The sequence below is a fragment of the Hylaeus anthracinus genome, unplaced genomic scaffold (assembly GCF_026225885.1).
Source record: "Hylaeus anthracinus isolate JK02 unplaced genomic scaffold, UHH_iyHylAnth1.0_haploid 0, whole genome shotgun sequence".
Classification (NCBI taxonomy): Eukaryota; Metazoa; Arthropoda; class Insecta; order Hymenoptera; family Colletidae; genus Hylaeus; species Hylaeus anthracinus.
In genome coordinates this window covers 15068340-15095891 of record NW_026533254.1, presented here as the reverse complement: position 1 = coordinate 15095891, position 27552 = coordinate 15068340, and the positions used below count along the sequence as shown (strand labels likewise).

The window sequence follows — 27552 nt, the reverse complement described above, 5'->3', positions numbered from 1 at the left end:
CTATATATATATATATATAAGCAAAATCTTTTTTATTAGATATAATAAACGATTCGATTAAGATAAAAATTACAAAAGATGTTTTGAAATATCAATGTTGTAAAGGTGTAGTGTATAAAATAAAAAGGTTTGCATAATTTTGTCACAATCAGGCATAGAATTTGAAGTGACTTTTTACAGAATTTTATGATAGTCATGTTTCTGGTACGCATTAGGCTATTCTCCCCTACGTCGATTCCTTGGACTGTTTCGAAAGGCTCGTTAATCGGTTTCTCCTTTGAGAAGACTCGACCAGGAAAGACCTTTCCTTATCCTTTCGGTGGAAGATCAAGCATCCTTGTCGTTTTTGCGGTCGATCTATAATAGCGCCGAGAAGTAAACGGGGAATTCTTACTTTTCACGTACGCGCAAGTCCGGAACGGTTTCCAAAACGGTACGATTTCGGACACTTTGAGCTCACTCGACTAGAATGATTCCTCGAGCGATGTTCTAAAGTTAAAATCGCTGGTCATCGATACATGAAACATGGCTAGCAAATTTATTTCCGGAATCAGAGACGAGGACAGTTTCAATATAAATAAACATGTGATAAATAATTGAATCAAATTTATAATCAATCGAATGATGTACTTACGTACCCGCATACAATAATATTGGACCGTGATTGGTTAGTAACATGGGAGTGAAAGAAATTATAGAGGAAATATGAAGGAACGCGTGCAAAGCTACTCTGTGCTCCGTCGGAATCGAGATCGACACCTCGACTCGTTTCCACGAAGCGATATAATCGGACATGGAAATCTCGAAGGTAAGACTCCCACGCGTTCATTAACATGTTAACGCTTTTACAGTGGGTGCTTATTCCTCGTTTTACCGCCGCGGCTGGAGTTCTGGAATACGCGACCAAATGTCCGTCGATCGCGCGATATTCAATGACCTCTTGAAGCGCGTACCGCGGAACTCGTTTCGATTCTTCTTCGATGCGTAAGAAATTTTTCTTAAATAATGAAAATGTATTCATTCAAACCAGTCAGCTGTGGCACCGGCTTTCAAGAACGCGCACCTATGTGTGTCGCGAAAATCGAGCGATGACAAGCATACTCGTCAATCACAGAGTAAGTGTCGCTGTTAAAATAATGAATCACATATTAAACGAAAAATTAAACCAACTAAATTTTACGCAGGCACGATTACACGATAAACTGTCTTTTCTCTATTACGAGTATACTCAACAAACACAGTTGATTAATTACTAAACATCGATGTCCCCTCAGAGACACTCGAACGTAAAGGGTTAAAAACCCTAACCAAGGAGAATACAAAAAGAGATCCATTTCTTTTACCCAAAATAAAAGGGTAACCCCTTAAATTATGTCCCGGTTGCGTGCCACCTACGTCAGAGCTGGACCACCACCAGCAGCAGCAGCAGCAGCAGCAACAACAACAACTGCACTCTCGCGTTTGCTCGTAGAGTGGGACCAAGAGTGGCCTGTGAGGGAGTCGTGGAGCTGGTTTGGAGGGAGGTTGGAGACGAACGATCCATGGAGGACGGTCCGAGAGAAAGAGGGAACGAGACGAACAGTGGTCTATGGTCTGGCCACTCCGTGGCTGGAAAGAAAAGAGGAGAGTCGAGGCCTGTGGTCTCCGGGTAACTCGTGGCCAGTTTCAGCGCGGCGCTCGACCGTCAAGCTCGCGATCCGCACGCAGGTACGACGAGATGCGCAGATCGTCGCCGATTCTCTCGACCGAGCGGACGGAACCGGACTCGTTTGTGTCTGCTCGATGAACTCCTGACGCGGTCGAGTCGGCTCCGTTTCGGGTGCATCGTGTCTCACCGCGAGTTCCGATCATCGACTCCGAAGCGTTCGTCGTTCGACGATTCACCGCCAGTTGGGATCGATCCGTGGATCGTTTCTGGTCGTCGGGAAATCGGGCTCAGGTAACCGAGCGGGGCTCTACCTTTCGACTCTTGGCGGTCGTATTTGTCGCGGCCACGGTAGACTGGTCGGAATCGTCTTTGGGTAGCGCGCGTCGAGTCGACGATCGCCTGAAAATCGTGCAAACATCGTTCGAATCTTCTTCAAGCTGCGTGTATACTATCTTCGGAATTCGATATTTTCGTATTAGATTCGTATTAGAGTCTAATACTAGAATTCCTTTCTTCGATGGTCGTTTGCATTGTAAGTTATTAAATGCGATTTTTTCTATCGAATTTTTATGGTCTCTTTGTGCGAGAACGTGAACATTGTTTCACGGAAGTTGGGGAATAGTTAAAGACAGACGTGGATATCACCGCCGATGCGACACGGACAAGACGACAACGTGTGTGGCGGGGATACGGTAAAAAAAAAAAACTGATTCATGGCGAGGACTGTAATGAATTTCAAAGTGAAAGTGACCGAATTACCTAAAGTTTCATTATGGAAGATTTTCTATTCTTAATAGGTGTATTTATAGAACTAATTATTTTATTTTATTTCGATTTACACTCGAAGTATAGAGTTTCAGTGAAGTTATGATTAGAGATTACAGGTCTCAATGAGTTAGTATAACATACATGAACGGGAAATGCTAGCTGCCACTGTTCGATCTAAGATTCCATGCATTTTGTTGGCGGTACTAAATGTCTAATACTTTGAATGATATTTCTGTCGATTTTCATGAAAACATCCTCGCAACACGCTACCCAAAGAAATCGCTGATCTGACACGTTCATCCATGTCTTACAAGGGGTCGAAAGATGATATTCGAAAAACCATAATTACTCTCGCAAAAGTAAAACAACATAGCTTAAAAATACAGGAAAATTCAGGAACTTTCCATTCTATTCAATCTAACGTTCCATGCAAGTTTCTTACGTCATTCTCGTTGGAATTAGTTCCCAAAGAAGCCTTTATACGCCATTTCTAAAACCCTTGAACTCTTCGAAGTTAGGTGGGTGAATACATTTTAGAAGTACAATAAGTGGAATCAGAAGCATGTACGAGTTAAAAACGCGTTAGCAAGTTTATGACATTTTTTTGTTGCGCAGCTTGAATTTTATTCTCTTCCACGATCGCGTGCCTCGAAGAGTTAACGCGACTCGCGGGTCTAGCCACCGATCGCTGCCCCGACAACGTCAACTGACGATCAGAGATCGCTAGTGTCCCTTAACGAGCGTCGTTTCTTGCAGTGCTCGATGCCCACTGATTCGCTCGCGAGCCGCGGCGACGTCTGTCTTTGGAACGAGTTCGCCGTCGGTTCGTCGGACGCGCTCGCCGGGATGCTCGATCGTGCTGGTTGACGCCTAAGAGACGCTCGGACAGCATGATTTACCAGCCGAACCATCAATCGCCGACGATGTCGTCCGCCAGGAAGACGTCACCGCGGCCTCAGCGTCGAAACCTGCAGGCGTCGTCGGGGAAGTGCGCGAACGCGAAGGCGAAGCGTGGAAACGACAGGACTGGGAACGAGGACAGGTGCAGGGGAAGGTGCAGGGTGCAGTGGAGCGAGAAACACGTGAAGGAGGGGTTGGTCCTCGTTCAGGAAGCCCAACTCGCCAGGGTGGTGAAAACTGGCCCGATCGCCGAGCACTACGAGATCGACCCGAAGCCGTTCGCCAAGTAAGTCCTAGAGAACTTGACTCCACGTGGACGGGACCAATTCTAAACAGTGCCACAGTTTAGTATTCATAATCCTTTGTGGGACTCAAAGGTCACAATGTTTGCAGCTCTGAGATTTAACTCTAAAGCGCGCAATTTTTCAAATCCGAGCAAACACGATCAACACTCTACCCCTAAATTGTTGTTTATGCTGTCGCGTAATCAAAATATCAAAGAAAAATGGCGGTCGATGCATATGTGTATAAACGCTCACTGTAGGGCTAATTTAAGATCACGAGGCGTTTGATACAATCTGTGATATTTATTAAGACACTAGAGATCCAAAACGATTCGGGGTCTCAAATCGTGTAACTCGGAGGATGTCGATGGTTAGCTTCAAAGTTCTCTCGTTCGAGGTTCACGGTTTTAGACCTTCTATCGATTTGGGGTTCTAGATTCTTGAATGATATCACTAATCGCATAGGCGATCGCTAACGGCCAGCAGTCCTCTTGCGTGCCCCAAATCATCCAGATATTTTCTAGTCTTTCTCACCCGAATGTGTATATCTTCTTGCTTACACGCACCGATACCACTTCTCACCAAAGGGTTTCAGAAATCGCTCGAATGGTAGTCCCCCGTCAGTTCCTTATTCGCATCCCACCAATCATTGAAAATCGCATTACACTCGGCCCAAGAACGACACGGCGTACCGCCCATAGGTAATCGAGCGTGTGCTTATCCGGTGAACTTTAAGTTCGTTTCATATTTATCGGCTATGTTAATGCAACTTTTAATGGACGGCGTAACCTACTGTCAGAGCGCATTGATAATCCGGCTGGCTGCTCGATATCAACCGCAATTGCCTCTCATGGCTTTGCATCCTTAATGAAGTCGATTTACTTCCACGGCCGCTACAAAGGCGTTCCGTTGATACAGGCGGTGAGCCGCGTCGCGTATCCGCCTTTGCTCCTCGTGTCTCGTTTTTTCGGTTACGCTTCGAATTTGCAAACTTCCGACGGTTCTTTTCTCCTCGCGGTGGACACGACGGAGGAGGAGGAGGAGGAGGAGGAGGAGGAGGAGGAGGAGGGGAGAACGGTGGCTCGTTAGCGGGGCACATTTACGGATCGGCGGAGGACGGGAACGGCGAACGAACGAAACGGCTCGGGCGACAAAAACGAGCAAAAGTTTTCGCGCGCGCGTAAAACTCGCGGAGACGACGAATGTTAATCCCGTGAACGACGACACCGCGACGACGGTTAATTGCTCGTTGTCGCGGGGGCGGTGGGAAGGGGAGGCGAATTAAAAATGGCGAGGAACGACGGCAATAAATTTTCATAAATTATCCGGCGAGCGCGGCTGAGGCCGAGATTTCAACGCCTCGGACTCGCAACGGCGCGCTGCCTGCGTACGTCGTTGCGTTCGGATTCAATTTTTACTGCGTCCAGCGGTCGTGCGACTGAAACAACGTTGCGCAACGTGCGTTAACTGAAGACGAAGCAGTTAGATACGAACTGAATTTTAAAGAAAATTTAGTGGATGCAGAAGACTTATTGGTACAGACAGTGGTAGAAATTTCATTGCTTTAATCGGTTAGTTATTTTTGCAAGCAGTTTAGGTGTTTCGACTGTGAATACTTCTTAGGAAGGATTGGCAATATTTGATGTTATCACGAGAGTACGAGTCATGTGTTGCGTAAGATTATATGTTGACACAAAGTTCTGTTTATACGAATCGTTGAAGGGTGACAGTACTTATTTTGAGGTTTGATGTCAGATGTCAAAGGACGACGAAAAAAATGACGATTTCGTGTTTAAGACCGTGTGGTCGAGTTGAAAATTACTGTACGAATAGTGATCGAATATTAGAAAGTACGCGTAAAAGGTGACTGAAGCGAGGGACTCGTACTACTGCGCAGTAGAATAAGTCCCTCGCGTCAGACACTTACTGTACGCATTCTCCGCAATTAACAGGGAAGTAAGACCTCAAACGCAATTTTGTTGTTGTTGATTTTTGTATTATCTTGGAATGTAGAATCTTAAATGCATCAGCAACGATATATAAATCATTTAAAAAAAAAAAAAAAAAATTCGATACGAAAGAAATAATACACATTTAAGATTTTATAATTGACGAAGTATTCAAGCTACCCTTGTACTCTTTCCAGGGTTGATCGCACAGCTTGTTACCTATTTCTAAATATAAATTTCAAATACACGAAGAAATATACAAATTATCTCTTTTAAACATTTGATACGAGAGAAATAGCACATATATGAGATTTTCCAATCGGCGAGCTTCACGAGTGGCCTTTATTGTACGTCTGGGGTTAATCGTATCAATTGTCAGAGTAAGTCGCGCCTGCCACCGTATATAGCACGATCTACCTGGACGGCTTGCATCCACCCGGTGATTCAGTAAGCGTGATCGCGATTCGGTATCGCGGATAAGCGCGCTTCGACGGCGCGCGCACCTGGTAATTACTTTTAGAAACGGGCCTTGGATCCACGGCGAACCGCGCAGCAAAAATTGCGAGAGGGTGAAGGGCCTGGAAAAACGAGGCTCGCCAGGCCAGTCTCCGAATTGGAAACGATTAAAGTTAATTGCACCCACTATCAGATGCTCGTTACGAATCTCCTGGTTGTTTCGTTCTCTCCCGATTAAAGAACGTCGGTATCGAGCTCCCATATACGGGGTGTCGCAGCATTTCCAGATGACAATGGTACAATTAATTCATAAAACAGAATTATTTAGGAATTAGTTTATTTAATAGATAGGAAGTGTTACATGTGTTATTTTATGGTGTTGATAAAATTCATTAATTTAGAGATGATAAATTGAAATAATGCCGGTGGGTTATGCAAAATACTGAGACGCTCTATATGTTTGATGCTAATGGCAGCGGTGTAGCGATGATGACGATGAAGAAATACTTGGATAATATTGTGATACAAATTACTTCTGTGATAATCTGAACGAGACTGATTAGTAATGTAACACCAGTGTAATCTCGATAATAATTTTGTAGAAATTGGTCTACCATAGAATATCAACAAAACAAATTTTCTTCCTCGTAGTACCTGGTACTCCAAAATCGAAATTAAATTACAGTATTGTTAATACGAATAATCTACTTATTTTTAAAATCAAATACAAAGAAAATATTGATTGAAAATATAGTTATTTTCTTGTTTATATTATTTCTTAATATTTCGAATCTGATAAACAAAATTCTAAAACCAACGCGATAGGACAGCGAACTATGTTCTACCATAAAATCTAATATACGCGTGGCAATCGTTAAGAAGACTGTCCAGTGTAGACCTAAAAAAAATCATGAAAATGTAAAAAATGCCAAGGTTATGGAACAATAATATCGTAAATTATCTGCTAGTTTCCAGTGTCTCGGCGGTGTAACGCACTGGAGCACTCGTGTTTTCCTCGTCGAGATTTATGCGGCGTAAATAATTCTCGGGACTGGATCGCGGCGTTTAGATCCCGCGCGTATCGATCGCGTCCCATGGCGTTTGGGTTCCGATCGTTCGAGATCTCGGTCACCGCGAGTGCTCTCAACGACGAAGAAGCCTGCCACTCGCGTGGGACGTTTGCGTAATAAACTCTGGCGCGCATCGAGGAGGCAGAGGCGCGTAAAAGCGGTCGCTTCGCGAGCAATCGGGTACGCGCGCAGCCTTCGGAGGCGCCGCGGCGTCGACCTTGTCGAGGAGGCGCTCGGAATCCTCCGCGACGATCGTAAAAATCACGCTGACGGCCAACGAAATTTCGCGGCTGCTTTCGTCTTTTATGCATTCGTTCAACTCTCGACAAAGCCACGACGAAACCGCCGGAGAAACATTTACCAACTGCGTTGCACATCGTGGCGTGTCCTCGACACGGGTCGGTTCGTTTATGGAGATAATCTCGGAGAAAGATAAATTCCAACGGATCCGTCGTGTCAATAATTCATTGCTCCGGGGATGGAATATCCCGTACCTGTATCGTGTTTCTACGCACGGAGTTGCGGAGTAGTTGTAGATAAGAAAACGAGACGGGAAATAATGGGAAATTTTGTATGAGGTGACCTGCGTGAGTTTCAATTTTATGAACCCTGTGAAATTTTTGAATCTTTAATTTTTTACAAAGGTAATTGTTAGGAAATGGAAATGGAATAAAATGAATAAAAAAGAATAGCCAAAAAATAATTGTCAGTAATGCTACAATTTGAATGCGACCGAAATCGATTCGTGCAGTGAACGGCTCATGTAACTCTATAATATACACTCTATAGTATAATATGAAAATTCTACTATCATACTTCTACTCGGCCCCCGAAAATATTTACTCGCTTCCGAAATAATTCTTACAACAGACGCCTTACAGTACTTCTTTCCCTAGTAGATAGTCCACAAGATTTCGTCTTGTATGAATAAACGATCGAAACCTTTGACAGCGGACAGTGGGCGAAAGTGTACCGCTGCAGGTCCCGATCGACCGGCATCCTTTACGCCGCCAAGTACTCGTCGAGGAACCGATTCAACGCGGACTGCAGCGCCGAACTCAGACACGAGATCGCTCTTCTCTCTCTCTGCTCGCAATCGCCGCGCGTCGTGCGGCTGCACGACGTCTACGAGACGCCCAAGGAGATCATCCTCGTGATGGAGTAGTAAGTACCACGTCACCGTTTCCACCCCCGGCATTTACGATAAAACGAATTTCTCGATACGCGAATTTCTTTCAGCGCCCCCGGCGGAGATCTGCAGACGCTCATCGACGGCGATTTGGTGCCGCTCGAAGGTGACGTGGTGCACTTTGTCAGGCAGCTAGTAGAAGGACTTGCCTACCTCCACGAGAGAAATATCGCCCATTTGGACATCAAGGTAAGTTCGACCCATAAAAGGTCGATGACGAACTCGTCACGTTTCTCGTATATCCGGATCCCGGAACCGACGTTCGCGCGTCACCGGATGGTCGTGACGATTTCCATCGGTCCCGCGAAAAAAAAAAGAAAGAAAGAAAAAAAGAGAAACCAAAAGCGTGACTCGAGTTTCGCTGACTGGTCGGGTTGAAGCACGGCGTAGGAATTCGAACAGAATCGCGCGAAACCGCGGGTCGATTCGAGTCTAAAGACTTGGGGGCCGACGCCATTCGCGTTACGCGGCCAATTAACGCGGCCTTCTATGTAAGCGAATCCTAGAAATCTCGCGGCTAAGTCAGCCGAGCTCCGAATACCTGAGACGCGTTCGCGTCTAAAAATAAATCGGCGAACGATGACGAGGATCGTCATTTTCCGTGTAAAGCTTCGTGGACGTGTTCGTCGCGTCGTTGAACCGATCCAAACGTCCCCGTGAACCGTTTTCTGTTAGCTTTAACCGGGAACGGGTCGAGCTAGAGCCGTTCTGGGTCGCGCATGACGCGAGACAGGACTAACCTGATGGAAATAGTCGGTATAGGGCAAGATGAGGTTATTAATTATGTAGTTGATGCTGGCTGGATTAAAAACTGTCCTCACCTGTCGTACAATTTTTTTAATATCGGCCTTTTAGTGACAGCCTTAACCCCTCTATGGGTTGGATTTTGTTGTTTTGCAGAGAATTTGCAAGGCATACACTTTGATATTTCGAGTTGATGCTGCTGCTAAATGTCATCAATGTTGTTATTGGTTATCAAAGACAATATACAATTAAGTTATATACGTCACTTTGCGAAACAGACTCTTTATGGGCTCGTGTAATATTCAGGTCACATGCTGATATGTCGACGTTTTAACAAATAATTTCAGAGTGTTTCGCACAATGACGTATACACATTACATGTATAATGTCTTCGTAAACTACGTTCCAATAAAAGGGACTTTCGGTGTGTTCAGATGAAATTCAGATAAAACGTTCGATACACAGGGTCCACAAGATATACATATACAGTCTTACACACTCCATATATAAATGTGCTGTTCACTGCACAAATTTTAAACATCAATTTATTTCATCGGCAATTTTGTATCGCGTTTCACAACTTCTCGTTTTACGAAGTTAGTCGATTTGTTCAACGAACGGCTTAAATATAAATAAAATCGTCCAGCGAGCTATCGTTTTATCTATCGTTCACAAATTGTGATCCGTCTAAGGGACGACAGGGTTTTCCAACGCTGCCTTAACCTGATTCGAACGGCCAAGCGAGAAGAAGGAATTTGTGCCGTTACACAGTTGGGAACTACCGGATGGAGCTTTAATTGCGATCGGTCCCGTCACGACGCCGACGGCGCGGGCAAAGCGATTCCGCGATAAACGGTCGACAAACAAATTGGAATTGCCTTTTACGTTCTCGGCTGGACAAAGGGGAGATACGCGGTGGTTGTACTCGTTCGATCGGACCTCCTCGCTAGCGGACGAGACCCGACGAAAAAAGTCAATGGAACTCGGACTCGACCGGTAACGAAAACCCGATGCCGCGGCCCTGTTCCAGGCTCGTTCACCAACAATTTATTGCGTACCCTCGATACACGCGCGCCTTTTATTTCAGCAATCGCGGAAACGTAAACGCCTCTTAGTCCGCGTCGACCTCGCCGGGAATAAAAGATTTCGCGCAGTGGCGCGCCGCGCTTGAACGGGGCACGAATAAATGGAATTTTGATAACCTCAACCGTCGAAGAAGCGAACAACAAGTATCTTTTAAGTCAATGATATTTCATCGAGACAACAAGGAAAACGAATTCGCATAATTTTAGGATTTCACACGTGTCTCTTGGCACGGTTCACTTTCCTCTTCGATAGACATTAAACCTAATTACTTCGATTTTTAAAGACGGTTATTAATACGGATCTGCCACCTTTCATACAGTTCAATATTCTCGTTTAGTTGGCAATGTTATGAATTAAATGTTAGATAAATGAGAAGAGAAGTTTATACGAGGCAGCGGCAAGTTGTCAACACTGTTCTTCCGTGCCACTTAAGTTGTCCTTTTATTTGGTTTAGGTCTGGGTTAGGAAAAGAGAAATGTATACAAGTCAAAAGGCAGTGATAAGTCGTTAACACTTCTTCTGTGCAGCTTGAGTTTTACTTTCATTCGGTCTAGTTCGTGAAACAATGGGTTACTCCAGTTTATGAAAATGTGTAAATAAATATACAGATATCCTGCAGTTTCCGCAGTTAGCTGCGACTGAAGCTCAACGGCGTCCAAAATCTGCTCGAGTCAGAGGTTTCCCTTGCCAAGTCTCGTTACTTTCGACGGAATCTCAATGATCGCGATGCGCGCAGCGCTCTGCAACGATCATCCAGGATGGAGGCAAAAACAGAACGCAATAAGACCCCACGCTCTTCGCGGTGGAACGACCACGCCCTGACTCCATCGGTGAATCACACCTGGTCCCTATCTCGCTGAACGCTCGGTACCTATGCCCGACCGCCATAACTGGAGCAGCTCCTGATAACTCGCGAAATTCCCGCGAAAGAGAATGAAAGGAATCGGGTAACGCCGAGGGAACAGGTCCACCGAGAGTTTCCTGGACTCCTCCTACGGAGATACTCTCTCCGGTTGAAACGATTCAGCGTATCATTCCATGCTTATCACGTCGCGCGCCGCGACGGTCGCCGATGTCCAATGATACAGATTCATTTGGTAGATGCAAAACTTTCACGGTCGCTGTTTTCTTTGCAGTCACTGTTGAAATTTTTGCCATTACAATAACAAGTATCTCTGTCGTTTACGCGACAATTAGTACGAATTTCGAGGATAAAGCTAGCGCACCTTTGCAGCGACCATAGCATTCGCACTACACCGTAAAGATGCGATTTGCAACATTGCAAGCTTGTGTGCCACGCTAGATCATTTTATTATTCTTTTACGAACAACGCTTTCTTCAATTAAAACCTCGCGCCCATTGCCGAAAGACCACGACTAAATTGTCAAGTATTTCTATAATTTACGTGATAATTGAACTTCGATGACGAAGGACCAGCGCAACCTTTGCAGCGCTCGACTTGAATGAAACGACACGTTAACCCAGCCGTGTTATTCGATGCGTAAACGCGAGAAATGAAACTCCGCTACGGCTCCCACGTCTATCTTGCAAAGAAGTAATCGCATTCTGGTTTACTCGGTAGTTTGCAACCGATGAATCACTAGCTCTGTCCGCGACTCCGTGGATACGAGCTGCTAACCTGTTCGCCGTAACTGGAGCACCTCTGGGTGTCTCGCGACATTTACTGGAACAGAGGAGGAGAGAAAATTTAATCAAACGCCTCGGCTTATTTTGTCCACGCTTAACACACTGACTGCCGCCCCAACGCTCGTGCGAATTTACGCGAGGCTATGCTTTTGTCTCGAGACAAATGGAAGCTGTGTAATCGAACATTTATCGTAGTACTCGCGGGATAAAACGATAGCCCACACGACGTTTTTGCATTCAGTGATACGGGGTGGGATAAGTATGTGTGGCAACGTTATCTGCGCCTTTAGAGAAAAATGTCAAAGTAGAGTACTATATCTATAGGCTCATATTTTTGTATAAATGGGCATTGGGTACTTGCGTTATTTTTTTAACACGTTGATTGGCACATGAATATGTGTGAACGTTTCTGTCGGAATAAAATTTTCTTTTGAGACAATTGAAACGTTATCAAAATTCTCGAGTTCAAAGCAAATGTATTTTCTTCGACATCTTACCTTCAAATATCATGTTATCTAGTTTCACAGTAAAAAAAAGCCTGTCACCCACGCGTGTACTTTGAACACCGATGAGACCGCAACGTGCAACAATAACCGGTGATCGCCGTAATCATGTGCCGAAAAGAGTTAAAAAGCGTTGCATAAAATGCGTAGAGAGCAATGGGGAAGCCTAAGGGTTTTTAAAAAGTATTTTTTAACGATGTCACGACCACGCCTCGAGAATTTTAACTCTGGTGTCGCGCTCACGTCTCCGATAAGTTACATAATTCGTTCCGGATTGGAACTGCAAAATGAAAAAAGTTGCAAAAATTAATTGGCGTTTCGTGCAGTTTTCGCTGGTAAGGTTGACGCCAATTAATTCATGCAACTCTTTTATTTCGAACTTCCAAACCCGGAACGAATGATGTAATTAATCGAAGACATGATCGCGGTCCACCGAGTTTAAATTCTGGAGACGTAGCCGTGTCACCAATTAAAAACTCCTCTTTAAAAAGCATTCCCTTCGATCGTTGATTCATTCATTAAAAGGGCAACTCTCACAGTTTAATTGAAATATTAACGATATTATTTCTGGAATTTAGCTTGCAATTACTCCTTTAATTTTATAGGGATACTCGAGAAGATGTAAGAAGAAAAGAATGAATTCCAACTGTAAATATTATATATTCTAAATATTCTCGTAATAGAATACTTTGAGAATCTGACGTGTAAACACCGTGCAAAACGAGAAGCGAGGATTAATTTCCTTCGAGTCGTTTCTCCGTTGAACTAATGCCCTTAAAGCGTCGAGGCGACAGTGCCAGGTGCTACGGCGCTGTTTGCACGCGAAACACGAATCGAGACAAACGGTTTCGCAAGACCCTCTCGACTGGAATCGTGTAAGTACCTTTTTTTTCACGAGGCAAACGCCCCGGGGAGGACACAGGTTCCCGACGCGTTATGCGTTGTTTCGGCCCACGCCGTTGTTTGGTCAGCGTGGCGAGTCCATCGTCCAAGATTCGATCGCGTGGGACTCGATGACATCCTTCCGAGACCTTTCGTCCCGATTCCTGCTGCCCGTGCCGAAATAAAGAAAAGAAAAACAGGTCAATTTAACGCGACGCGCGAACGACCGAGGACGCGATTAGATTTATCACGACCAGGTGATTTCGCTTAACGAACATACCCAGTGGCTCTTGATCCTTTCAGACTACGGAGAAAGCCGGGGAAAATAAAGGGTTGTTCGAAAAGGAACATTAGATTTTTGATTTCTTTTAATCTATTCACTGCTACGAGACGACTCGCAGTTCAAATCGACTCCAATTACTCTCGCAATTACTTATTGCAAAAGAAGATCGTAAATTTTCTTTCTGAAACGAGAAATGAATTTTTATTATTATGAATTTTTATTATCAAAATAATAACCTAATTAAATTTTATACGTTGAATGGGTTCGTACGTTCGTATTTACTCACCATCCAAAATATTCACTAATAATCTGAAGTATACTAACGTACACTTAAATAGATTCTTACTCGAAGAATCTCACCGTACATTATATCATTATAAATTAATATGACTATAAGTATCAAAAATTAACATAAATACCGTATCATTTTAATTCAATAGCATCTATTAAATCCCACGTATGACGAATATTCCTCGTGTCCAAGGAAAACGAATTCGGGACCGAAGTGGTTATCAAAGTCCGAGAAATTCTCCAAACGGGAGTGAAACGACCAATGAATTTATGAAAAATAAAAGAAATTCATCGGATCTGTTGCGTGTGGTTAAGGAATCACCGCGCTTACACCGATGTTCTGGCAGGCTTAATGGCTCCCGTGGAATTGCGCATCTCGCGGGACCGAGAATTATTTTTACGTCTTTTGTCATTATTTATTAGCCGCGTGGCGCGGCGTGGCGTGGCGGGACTACCGAGAGAAACTTTGAATATTCAGATTCGCCCACGCGACGATCTCCAAGGACCCCATCGCGACGTTAAAGCCAGGAAGATTCTACCTGAGTTTCTCCCATTCCCGCGAGAGCTACTTACATAACGCGCGTTTCGTCGATTGTTTCTCAACCCTTCGCTAACCATAATTTTCGTCGAGCTTACGGTCCCAGCAGCTTCGAATTTAATCGGCCGGAAGTTACGAGCACGCGACGTTCGGTGGCGTTCGTTTGAATTTCAAATGGATTCGAGCGAAAACATATTATTTTGAATAAATGAAACACGGTCTATGTTCGCTTCCGTCATGTTTCGTTCTATTTTCTTTGGAGAATCGAAAGAAAGAATTTAAAAAAAATGAAGAAAATAGAACGAAACATAAGAAAAGCGAACATAAATTGAAGAAACATGAACAATATTCGATCCCGATTCATGTTAAGGAGAAAAATTTGGAGAGTCGAAAGAAAGAATCTAAAAAAAAATGAACAAATTTCACGCTCGTAAGAATCAAGGGTGAGAAAATCGAACTCGGTAAAAACCACCCTCGAATCCGAACGGTCGATCTCGGAGAGATCTAGGTCTCGCGAAACGACTCGAGATCGAATATGCGGTTCTCGTCGCAACGATAAAACGGGAACGCGTAAGCAGCGTCCTCAAGTCTAAAAAAAAAAAAAAATAAAATAGAATCGCATCCGCGTTGCAAGGAAATAGGTACGCAACGAAGATCGCAACAAAGATCGCGCTTGTTCGCCGAGAAACTTAATATTCTATTCTATTCTCCACGCGCAGTCGAATTTATCGTAACAGCATCAGCCATGTTTATGTAAATGGCCGACGATGTTCCTCCGGACGAAGCGCGAATCACGCGGCGCGCTACTCGTAGCTGTACGCTGGTTTTTCCGTAAATATTCACAACCATGGTTTCGTTAACCTTCGCGTCTCTTCCTCTTTTACTATTTTTGGAAGTCGTCGCTCGGATCCAGCGATTTATGCATCATGCTTCGGAACGGAGCCCGTATATCGCCGTTCTTTCACGAATTTCGCGAGGTCGTAAATCCCGCTACGCGTTGACGCGGAATTGCACAAATTGGTTGTCTTAGTCAAATTAACGACGCACGGCTGATTCCTTATGAGCAAACTGACAACACGTTGGTAAGAAAATACAATTTCAGAATAACGTAACGAGTCTTTGTTTACCGTAAAAGAAGTTCTTTCTTGGTTACTTATTCATATATTCATCGACCCGTTCATTTACTTGCATACCGGTATCGTAAGACGATACTAATATTAGCAAAAATGATCGAGCTAAATGCGAAGTGACTAAAACATTTAATAAAGTGTGTAGCATGAAAGGAACATACAGTGTCTCGTATTAATATTCGAACACTGTAGTACTTCATTTATTATCGCAATGTACACCTGACCGTAATTCGGTTTATATATCTTTTTTTTTTAAGCGTGGTGTGTTAGAACGTGTATTTTGTATTATGTGTAAACCGAATACAATCAGGAGAACATTTTATTAACGAACAAAGTACTATAGTTTTACCCAACTGTCTATAGTTTTTTCCAATAATTGTTTCTCGCAAACAAGCATCGATAAAAAAAAAGACATATTAAATTAAATTTACCACGTAAACTGCTTAAAGCGTAGAATGATATTTTACGAAGAAATTCAGATTGTAAAATTTCTCAGCGGAATGCGAAAATTCATACCGTGTCGTCGCGAAAAGAATTCGGTTCGCAAGGTGATGTAAATAAAGCAATTTTCAGGGCGTGAAGGTTCTTGCGGCCTTTGAATGTTTCATTTTTGAGCCGCGACATGTTCATAATTAAGAACAGAAGGCGGAATGCAAAAAGTCAATGTCTGCGTGCAATGCACTCGACGTTTCCCGAATAGTGAGGCCAAACGGTGTGGCGTGGCATGATACAAGACGTCCCGCTGGGCAGGAGTCGTGCCACGCAAAAGAACGACGGCTGATCGCGCGCGATTAACTCGCTAATTGTCAGCGTTGTTTAAACCGATGGCGTTTACATGGACCGAAGTCGTCTCGAGGCGAGACTTTTTATCGACCTCGCAGATCATCGGGAATTCGCGAGACGTGAACGCCCATACTTCATTCCTCTCCTCGCGTGGAATACTGATGCACCTCTGATAACTTGGAGAAACGATCCTAGTAGAAATCTGACTTCGATCGATCACGATTTCAACGGGAAAAAAAAACGAGAATAATAGATGACATGTAAAAACGCTGTGCAAGGGTTTATTCGCAACGGCCGTTTAATTGAGCAATTATTTGGAATGAGCTTGTATTATTCTATGAAATTAATCTTTTATTATTCTAAATAACGAAGTAAATAAATAAATACGTAAGATTCGCAATAAGTAAATTTTTAATGAAGTCTTTTGTCACTCAAACAAAGTCTGTATACCTTGTACGATCGAAGCCAACTATCGATTCTAAACAGAGTCGATTTACACGCATCGACAGGTGTTAGGAAGTCGCGTATCGTTGCTTCGCTGGTGAAAGTGCTTCTAGTCGGAACGAATATTAATGTATGCAAATTTCACGATCCGTATGACGTCAGACGACTTGATAACAAACGGCGATGCTCGACGATGGTCGTACGCGCGACGTGTAACGCATGTTCGTAATCGTATTCCGTCTCGCGATTAACGGAAGCATAAAAAAAAAATATTAACGACTTCACTTTCCGTTCATTGCCGGAGTTAAAAGCTCGCCGCACGGTCGAATTCCCATGAGATCGCGTCGTTTGGACGTCGTTAACGATCGAAATTCAATGAAAGGAAAGAATAAAATCCGCCGACGTGGATTAACGACTCAATTAAGGGCAACTAATTGGCATCGGAAGTGAAACCGAGACTGCTCGTCGAATTTGTCCGTGTTTCAATATTTTATCATTCGATCGATTTAAATGTTCTTCCACGAATGGAATTTGGATAGCTGACGATCGTGGACGATAGTTGTAGACTAATTCGACGACGAACACTCGTTGGAGAGTCTGCAGCAACTTGTAGTCGTTATTTTAATGTTTCAGCCTCAAAATTTGGTGATGATGGGCAGCTTTCCAGAGTGTGACGTGAAACTTTGCGATTTTGAGATCTCGAGGGTGATCTTAGAAGGGACGGAAGTTCGAGAGATCCTCGGAACACCGGATTACGTAGGTGAGCCTTTTGCACTCAATATTATTTTATAATCACAACCAAGGACCAGCGATATTAAACACTAAATTTTCGAATATTTCTGAATTACGTAATGATACACTATGTAAATATAATCAACTGTTCGAAATGTATCACAATATATATATATAAAAAAAAAATGCGAAAAGAAGAGATCAACAAGAAATCAATATTATCTTCACACTAGACAGACTGTTTAACATTCATTCGTGCACCGCGCCGATAACATGTTTACACGCGTGCAGGCAATAAGAAGAAACGAAGCGAAACATGCGTTGAAAATGACGGGCTATTCGATCGGACATGCTAGCTGTCCAATTTCGCGGTTCGTTCGACGAAATTTTCGACTCCACGAGAAATCTGTATATATTACGCCGATACTGTTATCGCGATGATGTATCGTTGGCATCGCTACGCGCGTCGATATCACCGCATTCGAGAACGTAAACAGGTGTGTCGGCACCTTTTTCTCTCCATCCCCGGTTAATCGCCACCGATCGATATCTCGCCCCGCTAATTGACGATCTCCGCTCCGAGTAAGACCGCGGATATTAATTGACGCGTTAGCCTCATTGCGCGATGGCGTTGTCGATGCTGTCTGTAATCAACACGCTGACGACAGGCGTCTCATAAGGGATGTACGCAAACCGTAACCCAAGCGATGGAATCTGCTCAAAATGCGACGGTATATGGGCCGCTAAATGTTACCTGGGTTTAAAAGAATTTTTAAAGAGAAACTCTTATATCGTATATCTCGTTACCAAATTTTAAATCTAATCACTTTTCGTATTCTGTCGTTCCATAATAGAGCCCACCATTTTGAATTTCTAAATTTTGAGTTCAGACTTAGAATCAGCGACCCCAGATACCCCTGTCAGGACAAAACTAACCTGCAGCTGTTGGATGAAACTTGTGAACTCGTTAGGAGAAACTCATGAATAACGAAAAACGTAGGATACGTAAAAAACTAACGGAATAATTGCTCGCGAAATTTATTCAACGAGAAACACTCGATCGTGGGTTGGATAGTTAACGATGTAATTGATGCGCGCCATTATTCTTGCCGATCCTATCAATTCACGGAATAATAGGACCGGCGCGGCGTGATCGTATCGTTGAATATGTTAATCTAGTTTGACGTTTCTCGAAATAGCCGAGAACGATTGTGTCTCGGTGGATTGCTTAACAACGTATCCGAGCTCAACTTTTATCGCGATTTTATGGACACTTAGGCTTAACGACACGTCGAAAAGTGACTACTAGTATGATACCTGGAACGGTATGTTCGACAAAGTCACGCTGGTAAATAGCGCATAACGAATTCGTTGTTTCGCAAATCCCTCGTCTGTTGTAGATAGCTTTCCTTGGGTAATCGACGCCCACTGTACAGTCAATTTTCGTTTACTAAATAAAAGCGACATCGTTGAATGATATCACGGAATCAAACGAGCGTTGAACCAAGTGAATATCCGTCTAACGTTTAACGCTTTCGCGCACCATAACATTTACTACACACTGAACATATACGTGTCTTAATTTCAGCGCCCGAAATACTCCACTACGAACCGATCACGTTGGCCGCCGACATGTGGTACGTAAATAACGTGGTCGATCGAGCAATTTGTCTTAGCGATTTCCAAACTTTCCAAAGGACGTCACCCTCTAAATAAAGAAAGGCCTTCTGGGCCAAAGAAGTAACTAAGTAATTTATTACATTCGACTATCGCCCCTTACGATAATTTATTTCAATCGAAATATTTTATTCCAAATTAATGTACGTACTTAACCGTATTCAATTATTATTTACTATATTGTTACTATAATTATTTTAAATGATGCTTATTATGTGTTTTCGTATTTTTTTAAATATTTTATTTATAAGAATAATTTATCCAAGTAATAATGAATTTTAAGCAGCTCCATAGTTTGGAAAACACTGATTAATGCTCTCGTCGACCCGCGCCGATACTTTTCCGCAACATTACACCCGTTTCAGGTCTCTGGGTGTGACGACCTACGTTCTGCTGACTGGATTCTCTCCCTTCGGTGGCGAAACCGACCAAGAAACATTCCAAAATATATCTCTCGGCGAAGTGGACTTTCCCGAGGAGCTTTTCGGGGACATCTCAGCACAGGCAAAAGATTTCGTCGCGAAGCTTCTGGTGCTAGACCCAAGGTAAAGCATTAACCGTGACAAATGTACACATACACGTAGCAGAAAAGAACAAAGATCAGTGTCGGGTTAATAAAAATATGGTAACGCGAACAAGTAGAATACAGTCTCACGGCTGACCAAAATGTCTGACCAGCACGCGCTAAATCTCCCTCGAAGACTTCTGTACCAGAGATATCGCTATGCCCTCAGACTAACAAATCAACGCTGCAGTAATTATTGCACTAGTAAACCAATAAAAAATAGTGTACTATCCGCGGCTCCCATACCCCAAAAAGATGGACTCAAACGAGAACACGAATCGTAGAGTGCGGGGTTGGTCGCTTAGGAAAAACGGTCGACTGTGGAACCGAGGATCATTGGTTCGAGTCTCCGTGCCTTACTTTTTGTTTAGACTCCTGCAAATAGCTTCCCTGACTCGTTTCAAATCATTAATTTCATTTAAAATCACCTTGCTCGACGATGAATATTCCACAATCTCGTGCTCGTTTCAGTGCACGGATGACATCGAAACAATGCCTGCGTCACGATTGGCTGCGCGGCGCGCCCACACAGGCGTCCCCTCATCTAAGAAGATACCTGTCGAAGTCGCGGGAGGTGCTGCTGGAACGGGTAGTGAGCAGGGAGAATCTACGAAGAGCGGCGCTTTTGAGCCAAGCGAGCAGCCAAGCGAATCTGTCGAGCGACGTTCAGGAATCGAATCACTGCGATCAAAGCTTGCAGGACTGTCTGCTGAGTCAGAGCGAGATGTGCCTGAGTCACCGTCTCACCGGAAGCCGATCTAGTCTCGAGGGTAGCGAAGGTTTCCCGAGCCCGGCGGAGTCGCGAACCAGCCTGAACTCCTCCAGGACGAACTTGAGCTGCGCCAGTCAGAGCTGCCTGCTGAACAAAGAACAAACGCAAGGCTTGCTGAGCCGCGCGCAGAGCCGATCGCAGGCCAATTTGAACCACGGTCCGAGCCGAGGACTCTTATCTAGAATACGCAGCCTGAATCGGGTCCAGTCTCAGGCGTGTTTGCTCAACGGGAACACCTCGGCAACCTCGAGCTCGCTGCAAACGCGAATGATAATAAACCCGGTGATCAGCAAGTCGCGCGAGAAGCTTTACGGGCTGAGATCGTTGTCGAAGTCCCAAGGGGTTTTGGACATATACAGGAGCCTCGAGTGCCTTAAACGAAGGAGGAAGAGCTACCAGCGCGCCAAGACCGAGGATATGCTGCCCGTGTTTAAACGCCTCGGCGTTGAGATCGACACCTCGAACTCCTCCAACGCATCGATCGAGACCACCTACGACATCAACGATATCTCAAAGTTGGACGCTGACGGGACGAATATCGTCGATTCGTGGAGTCGTCTGGGGAACGAAAAAGAAACCATAACCGATTTGAATTCAACCGCGGAAATCGCCAAGGACAGCGTGAACACGGCCGACAGTGAGGCCTTGATCGATAGACCGACCGAGTTGGTTATAGAAGCTAGCGAACAAAGCCTAGAAGCGTCGAGGGAACGAGCGTCGGAGTCGGAGGAGAACTTGGATTCGCTCAAGTCTATCGAATCGGACACGTTGACCGAGGATTCGGACGAGACTCCTGTTAACCAAACGGAATCGAACGTCGTCGCTGGTAAACGTCCCTGCGAGAGACAACACTCGGACGCCTCCAGCCATTCCAACAACTCTGCCACGTCGGACGACAAAGAGGATCGCTCGACGGAATCGGAAACCGAGGAACCCAAGTACACCGTGGCGCAACTCGTGTCAGCATTCAATAAACACCAAGAGGTCGCCTCGAAGACGAGCTTGGAGGCGATCATGACCGAGAAGAGGATCAACGAGGTGACGTTCCCCACGGGCACCAAGGCACTGAGGCTCTTCATCCCGGATATCGACATCACCGAGAGCAAGATCGTCAGGCGTAAGACGAGCTACAAGCCGCGAAAAAACTGGGAAGAGCTGAGGAAGAAGAACGAGAAGAACGAGGGCTTGCTGAAGAACTTCGACCACGATTCTGGCCACGAAGACGACGACGAAGATCACGAGGGTCGAGACAAGACGAAGGAGATCGAGACGAACGATTCCGTTGGCAACGAACAAAATTATTCGAGCAGTACCGAGAACACGAAGAACGATATCCCGGAGGTTGGATCGCTGGATCGCTGGTCGATTTTACCGTCCATAGAGGTCAACGGTTCCATTTTCGCCGATTGTGTGGACGTCCGAGACAACGTCGACACCACCATCGACGAGAAGTACAAGAGATGCGTGAAAGGAGCCAAGATGAATGCTGCGGAGACAACGACGTCTCGGAAAACGACGCCTGTGAATCCGTCTCGACAGAAAGAGAGATTGCCCAATTACATATACTCTGACGCGACGTGCCATAACAAAGAGGAGTCGCGAGACGCGGCCAGGAAGTATTCCGCTGCCACGAACGGTAAAAGCATCGCGAAAGGACGACCCCAAGGAAAGGACCAACCGAAGGCAACGTACAGCGCGGAATGCGTGACCGTGAACCTGAAGGATATCTTGCAGAGGGCGGACACCTTCGAAAGTAATCCGAAAGAGAACCTGGAGAACCTGCGGAAAAGGACATCGATCGCTAAGATAATTCTAAACGACAACCTGCCGTACGATGGCCAGGACGCGAGTTGTCGAGCTCGCAGCGAGCCACTTCGCGAGGACAACGACAAGATGAAACTAGACGTGCCACCCTCGTTCGTGAGATCTTCGTCTCTGTCGAGCGAAAGCAGCTGCCCGACGCCCTCCAGCATGCAGTCGGACGTGAACGTCTCCTGGGAGGACGTCCAAGGCACGGCGGCAGGATCCAGCGCGTCCTTAGAGAAGGACGACCCAAAGCTTCGAAAGAGAAGCGAGATCCAGAGAACGTCCAGCGAGGGCAAGAACAAACAGTCCGCGGAGGACAAGAGACTTTGGGGCAGAGTTTGCACCGGCTCGTACAGCAGAGCCATGGAGAAGTTCAGCAGGAACAACGACGCCAACAAGAAGACGATGGGACAGCTGAACGGATCGCAGAGGAACGAGAAAACCAGGAGGAAAAGCAGCCCCGCCATGCCACAATACATAAATCCGTAAAAGTAGATATCCTAGCTGCACGAAGACTGAATCTAGAGCTTGGCCTTCCCTAATTGCGGTGACTCAGGCCGGAAGTGAATATACACGTCCAACTGAAATCTTCCTTTTCGCGAACACTACGACCGGGAAACGAGATAATCTACTCCTAGCCTTGTCCTTGGCGTACGTTCGCGGGCATCGACGGAACGAGCGATGGGAATCGTAATGCAGTCATCTTTCGCCGGACCGGACTGCCGGATAAATAATAATCCGCGAGAGCGTGTGTCATCAAATCGCTCGCGACCAACGGTAACCTGTCATTAACGTCCCACTACGTGCGTCGCGGCGTCAAACAAGGCGGTTGTACGTGATTGATCGTCGTAGCCTTATCCTTGATTTAATCTCCATATCGAGCGGACTTCGACCGTGTCTACTTCTCTTTCGAAGTGCGTAGTATCGATGTACGCGTGGACGGTGCGCTGCCGCGATGAAGTACAGCGTGATTCTATCGCTAGTTTCCCATAAAGGCTTGTCGCGATGTCTTCTAAACAGCACGGCGATAAACCTCGTGTTTGTACGTGATACGTCCATTGGTTTCTACCGTGTGGGTATAATAGGGGATGACTGACGATTCTGTTCAGACTGAAACAGTTATACGTTAGCGCGGAATGGTTGAGTATCTCACAAGGGGACGAAATTATCAAAAAAAAAAAAAAAAAAAAAAAAGATATAGGCAAAAGTTATAGGGCAATATAAGATATTATACGCAGCGAACAATTTTTGTTTAAACGAAGCGCTGAAGGAGATTCGAGAAATGAAATAATTGAAAAGAAATAAGTAGCATTTGTTTCGACAAATTCATCGATATATCATATAAGGTCAGTTATTATAATATAAAGCCTTAGATTGGAGTTCGTAGTCTTCATTTTTTGTCTACAATCTAGCAATGGCTTTTTTTATTCGATTCATGAACGAAGGTACTAGGATCCTCCGTATATGTTTGGTGTCCAAAGCCGGCGCTAGTGTCGCGTCCCACATTAAGTTCTTGCGCTTATTCTAAGGTTCTTATTGACGAAGCTTGAAAGAACATCAGGGAATAACCCGGTACTTCGGTAGATACAGGAAGCAAACGATGGGTAACGTTTTCTGTTCCCGCATCGATGAAAGCGTTAAACGGCGACGAAAATAGTTTCGAATTGTCTTCAGTGAAACGAATAACTTGATGATTAACTATCGGTGAACGAGCCGAACTAATTTTACGTAGAACCTATGGTCAGCGCTCTCGACAGTAAAACGTCCAAGTTTTCTAGCGAAATAGTCTCCACTATTGGCGCTAACTATCCGAGTTAGCTGTCGCGATTTAATTGGCGCTTGGAAAAGTGTGCAATTCAATTACTTCGCGGGACTTATAGTACTTTATTAGAGCCGATATAGCATTGTACCTCATTTAGAATTTAAACGACTCTCTTGAATTTTGTATCGGAGATATCTCAATAAAGACTACTTCTCGTTGAACGTTACGTGTAATTATTAACGCTATTAAAGAAAATATGTTTGTGTTTTTAATTATAGCCAATTGTACTTTGTATTGTGCTTCGGTTACAGTTAATAAAGTTAATTTAAAGACATCCAGGAGACGAGTGAAATATCATAATTTGAAATGCTCCGTATTTCTACACGCGATAGAATAAAATATATCACATATCGGTGACGTTCGATTGATTCATGTATTTTGAATATATTCTGTAATATCGGTAGAGAGAATTCATAATGTAGCGCTATCTAGGATCATGAGTGGAAACTGTTCGACGTTTCACCGTCGACGGAGTTGATCGCAGGTCGGAAACCTAAGTTTTCCGTTTATCGATAGATAGTTATTACAGCGATAACAATTTGAACCGTCAAGAGGAAGGGACAATATTTGATAGCAATTTTATCAACAATTATATATCATAACAGAGAATTATATACGAAAGCATAGAACCAGAGAACGCGTTTCGAATGAAAACTGTGTTGAAGTCTTTCAGTGATTAATTTTATTCGACATTTTTTTTTTATAATGAGACGAATGAACAAAGGATGCCAATTATACGATGCACACTGTACAACAAGCATTTCAGAATATTTACAATCGGCTGAAATATTTCAGAAGTGTGGATAGGACTCTTTCTCTTATCGATTGTGTTCGCTACTTATCTTCTGTGTCGCTAAAAACTTTAATACGCATATCAATGTAACACGGCGTGTCTCTGAAATAATCAATGAAAATGTTTGTACGATAGGCGCACGATAAAAACGGAAATTTTAGTTGTGAAAGCATTTTCAAAAAAAGAGTTCTTCTCCCGCTCAAGCTGTTACGTTCGTTAACAACGGATACTTTCAACGTCTCGTCACTCCGAGAAAGTGTAATAACAAATATAATCTGTCACTTCAGAGATTTCTTTTTTTGCATTTGTACGCCAGCAATATTTTCAACTGATGTAACGTATCCTGGTATTTGACGCCGCTGCCGAAATTCGCTTTACGTTATGGCGATTCGAATTGTTTGATTATTCGATTTCTCGGATGACGATTTAGCAGACGCGCATTTTCAGTGTTTTCCTTGGTATTTAAAAGCAGTGAGAAAAATAAATATTTATTTCAAGGCCGTTGATTCGAAATCCTCTATCTAGCGTGATTAAAAATCGTACGATAAAAAATTTAACCAAGTTCAGCTAAGCTTCTCGTTATTTGATATCCTTGCTTCTCAACGTGAACTTAATCGCTATGTTCGTACGGGGAACAGTTAGATACGCGCAGCGAGTAACTTTGTTATCGGAATCGTTTGAATTTATTTTCGCGTAAATAATTTTTTTATTGGAAAACTCAGCTCTCAATTACACGAAAACCGAATACTACTCTGGCAGTTTTGTAAAGGGGAGGAAGTGGGGAAGAGAGAGAGAGAAGTTCATAAAGAATTGTGTTGTCATGATCATAACCGCCAAGGGAATCCAATGGCCAAATTGCTTGTTTGTTAACAGAATTTTGAAATACGTACTCCAAAGAGACAGAGACGTTTTTAAAGCTGCGAATAGAAGAATACAAAGCCGCGAAGTAAACACTGTACGACGTTCGTATATTAAAATTACTCGCTGTACGTGTATGTACATAAATCTATACACACGCATCGATGATTTACACGTTATCATAATTAACACGAATAACAAATCTTTCGTCCTTTCGCTTTATTTCGAGATCGAAATGTCGAATGGTAATTGTACACGTTTTGAACATTGTTTGAGAATTCGTCTACTTCCGGGCGCACTCGAGCGCGCGTTAAGAGATAATATAATCGTATTTTGTGCTCGCTGACATTTTTTTTCCGTAGATATTAAAATGACGAATGTTTTCCTTTATAGTCGCTCGAACAGTGTAAAAAGTAGTAGTGTACGTGAAATAGGTTAGACAACATTACGATACGTTTAGCTTGAATGATAAGGTGTGGAGCATAGAAACAGTATAACAAAATATATGAAATATTTATAAAACAGCGGCTTTCATTGACATTTGTGAAATCACGATGTTGTAATAACTATAGATACCTTATCCCTCGTCGTCTATACTGATTTCTACTTTATTAAACGCGGGACACGCAATGTTTTATGATTATTGGTCACCGTTTGAATAATAACGTTCGTCCGATAGAATAATCTCTCAGAGAGTCATTCATACCGAACGATATTCTTTTCGATACACCTAACCCTCTGATTAACGCGATACTTTTCGTACGCGATTCCGCTTTTCCACGATTTTTTAATTCAACACCAAAAAAGAAGTATATTGTTAGAAAACAACATTCAAATTATAAAGTATAGTTTTATAGATTCATTACCTCAAGAACGTACTGATCGTTTTTGTTTTTCATTTGTACTTTACTTTCGCTTTACTTTGAAAATAAACGAATGCAATGAAATAACAGCGTGAATCATATGCGGTCTTTTTTTTTTTGTTCGTTTTACACAGTATTTTATATAAAAAGCCGTTACTAGAATTTACAGGATATTCCGTGGAATTCGAGGGATAGGTGTATCCTCGAAAGTTATAATTCAATTTCATCCTTCTACATTCGTCGAGATGCAACTATTAAATACTATAATCTCACGAGCAACCTTCGTTACCGAAAGATCTTCACAAATGACGATGAAAAATGAACGAATATAATTGTCGTGCATGGCCAAAGCCGTGCCTTATCACATATTTCCCATAGCGATATATGTATGTATATGTATGTATACTATTTACATTAACTTCGTTCAAGAGTTACTTACAATTGGACATGCACTCGCGCGATATATTTTATGGTACATTCATCTCGACATCGGTCGATCGATCTCTAACTATGATGTGTCATGTTTTACCTATTTTGGAAATTAACGGCTCTGAATCAGACAATATCAGGGTGAACCAAAAGTTTATTCCGCGATGTCTCTTTCTTTTACGTTTTCTTTTTTTTTTTCCAACCAGTGTTTCAACGAGTTTATAACGGAGTGACTCGAATTACAAATTTTGTTCTGTTTTCGAATTAGAGACTATTCGAGTAATCATACATGAGATACATAGAATTCGATTTAAATACCTTTAGTTAGTTTAAACATTCGTTAGAGGAGACCACAGAAGAAGGAAGCAAAATGAGAGGATTTTAATTCACCGAAACTTTTAATTCACCCTAATAAATTGTCGAATTAACGACTACTTTACAGTAACTATTAATCTAATTCGGACGTCGGCGGATACATGGAAATTTGTTGTGCACATTATTGCTACGCTAAAGTTGAAGGTTTCTTTCCTGTGGTATTATTCGTGGTCTTCACGTTTCGGAAAAGATCACGCTATGGAACGTCGAACGTTTCCCGATACCCGATAATTGCTCGCGAACGGGTCTCGCTGATTTATTTCGT

The 27552-nt window shown here is 43.5% G+C and overlaps 1 protein-coding gene across 2 annotated transcripts; it reads left to right on the top strand.

The window, feature by feature from the left end:
• The first annotated feature begins 1672 nt into the window (after window positions 1–1672).
• On the top strand, window positions 1673–24130 carry LOC128885257 (uncharacterized). 2 transcript variants are annotated; one of them, XM_054139219.1, is made up of 8 exons: window positions 1673–1939; window positions 3173–3602; window positions 8027–8239; window positions 8315–8453; window positions 17229–17355; window positions 18916–18964; window positions 19370–19549; window positions 20041–24130. In XM_054139219.1, exons 2-8 carry the CDS (start codon window positions 3307–3309, stop codon window positions 22634–22636), a joined length of 3600 nt encoding a protein of 1199 aa, XP_053995194.1. In that variant the 5' UTR covers window positions 1673–1939; window positions 3173–3306; the 3' UTR covers window positions 22637–24130. The 2 variants fall into 2 exon arrangements, with proteins under 2 accessions (XP_053995194.1, XP_053995202.1); XM_054139227.1 differs by having other exon boundaries at window positions 1686–1707.
• The last annotated feature ends 3422 nt before the right edge of the window (window positions 24131–27552 follow it).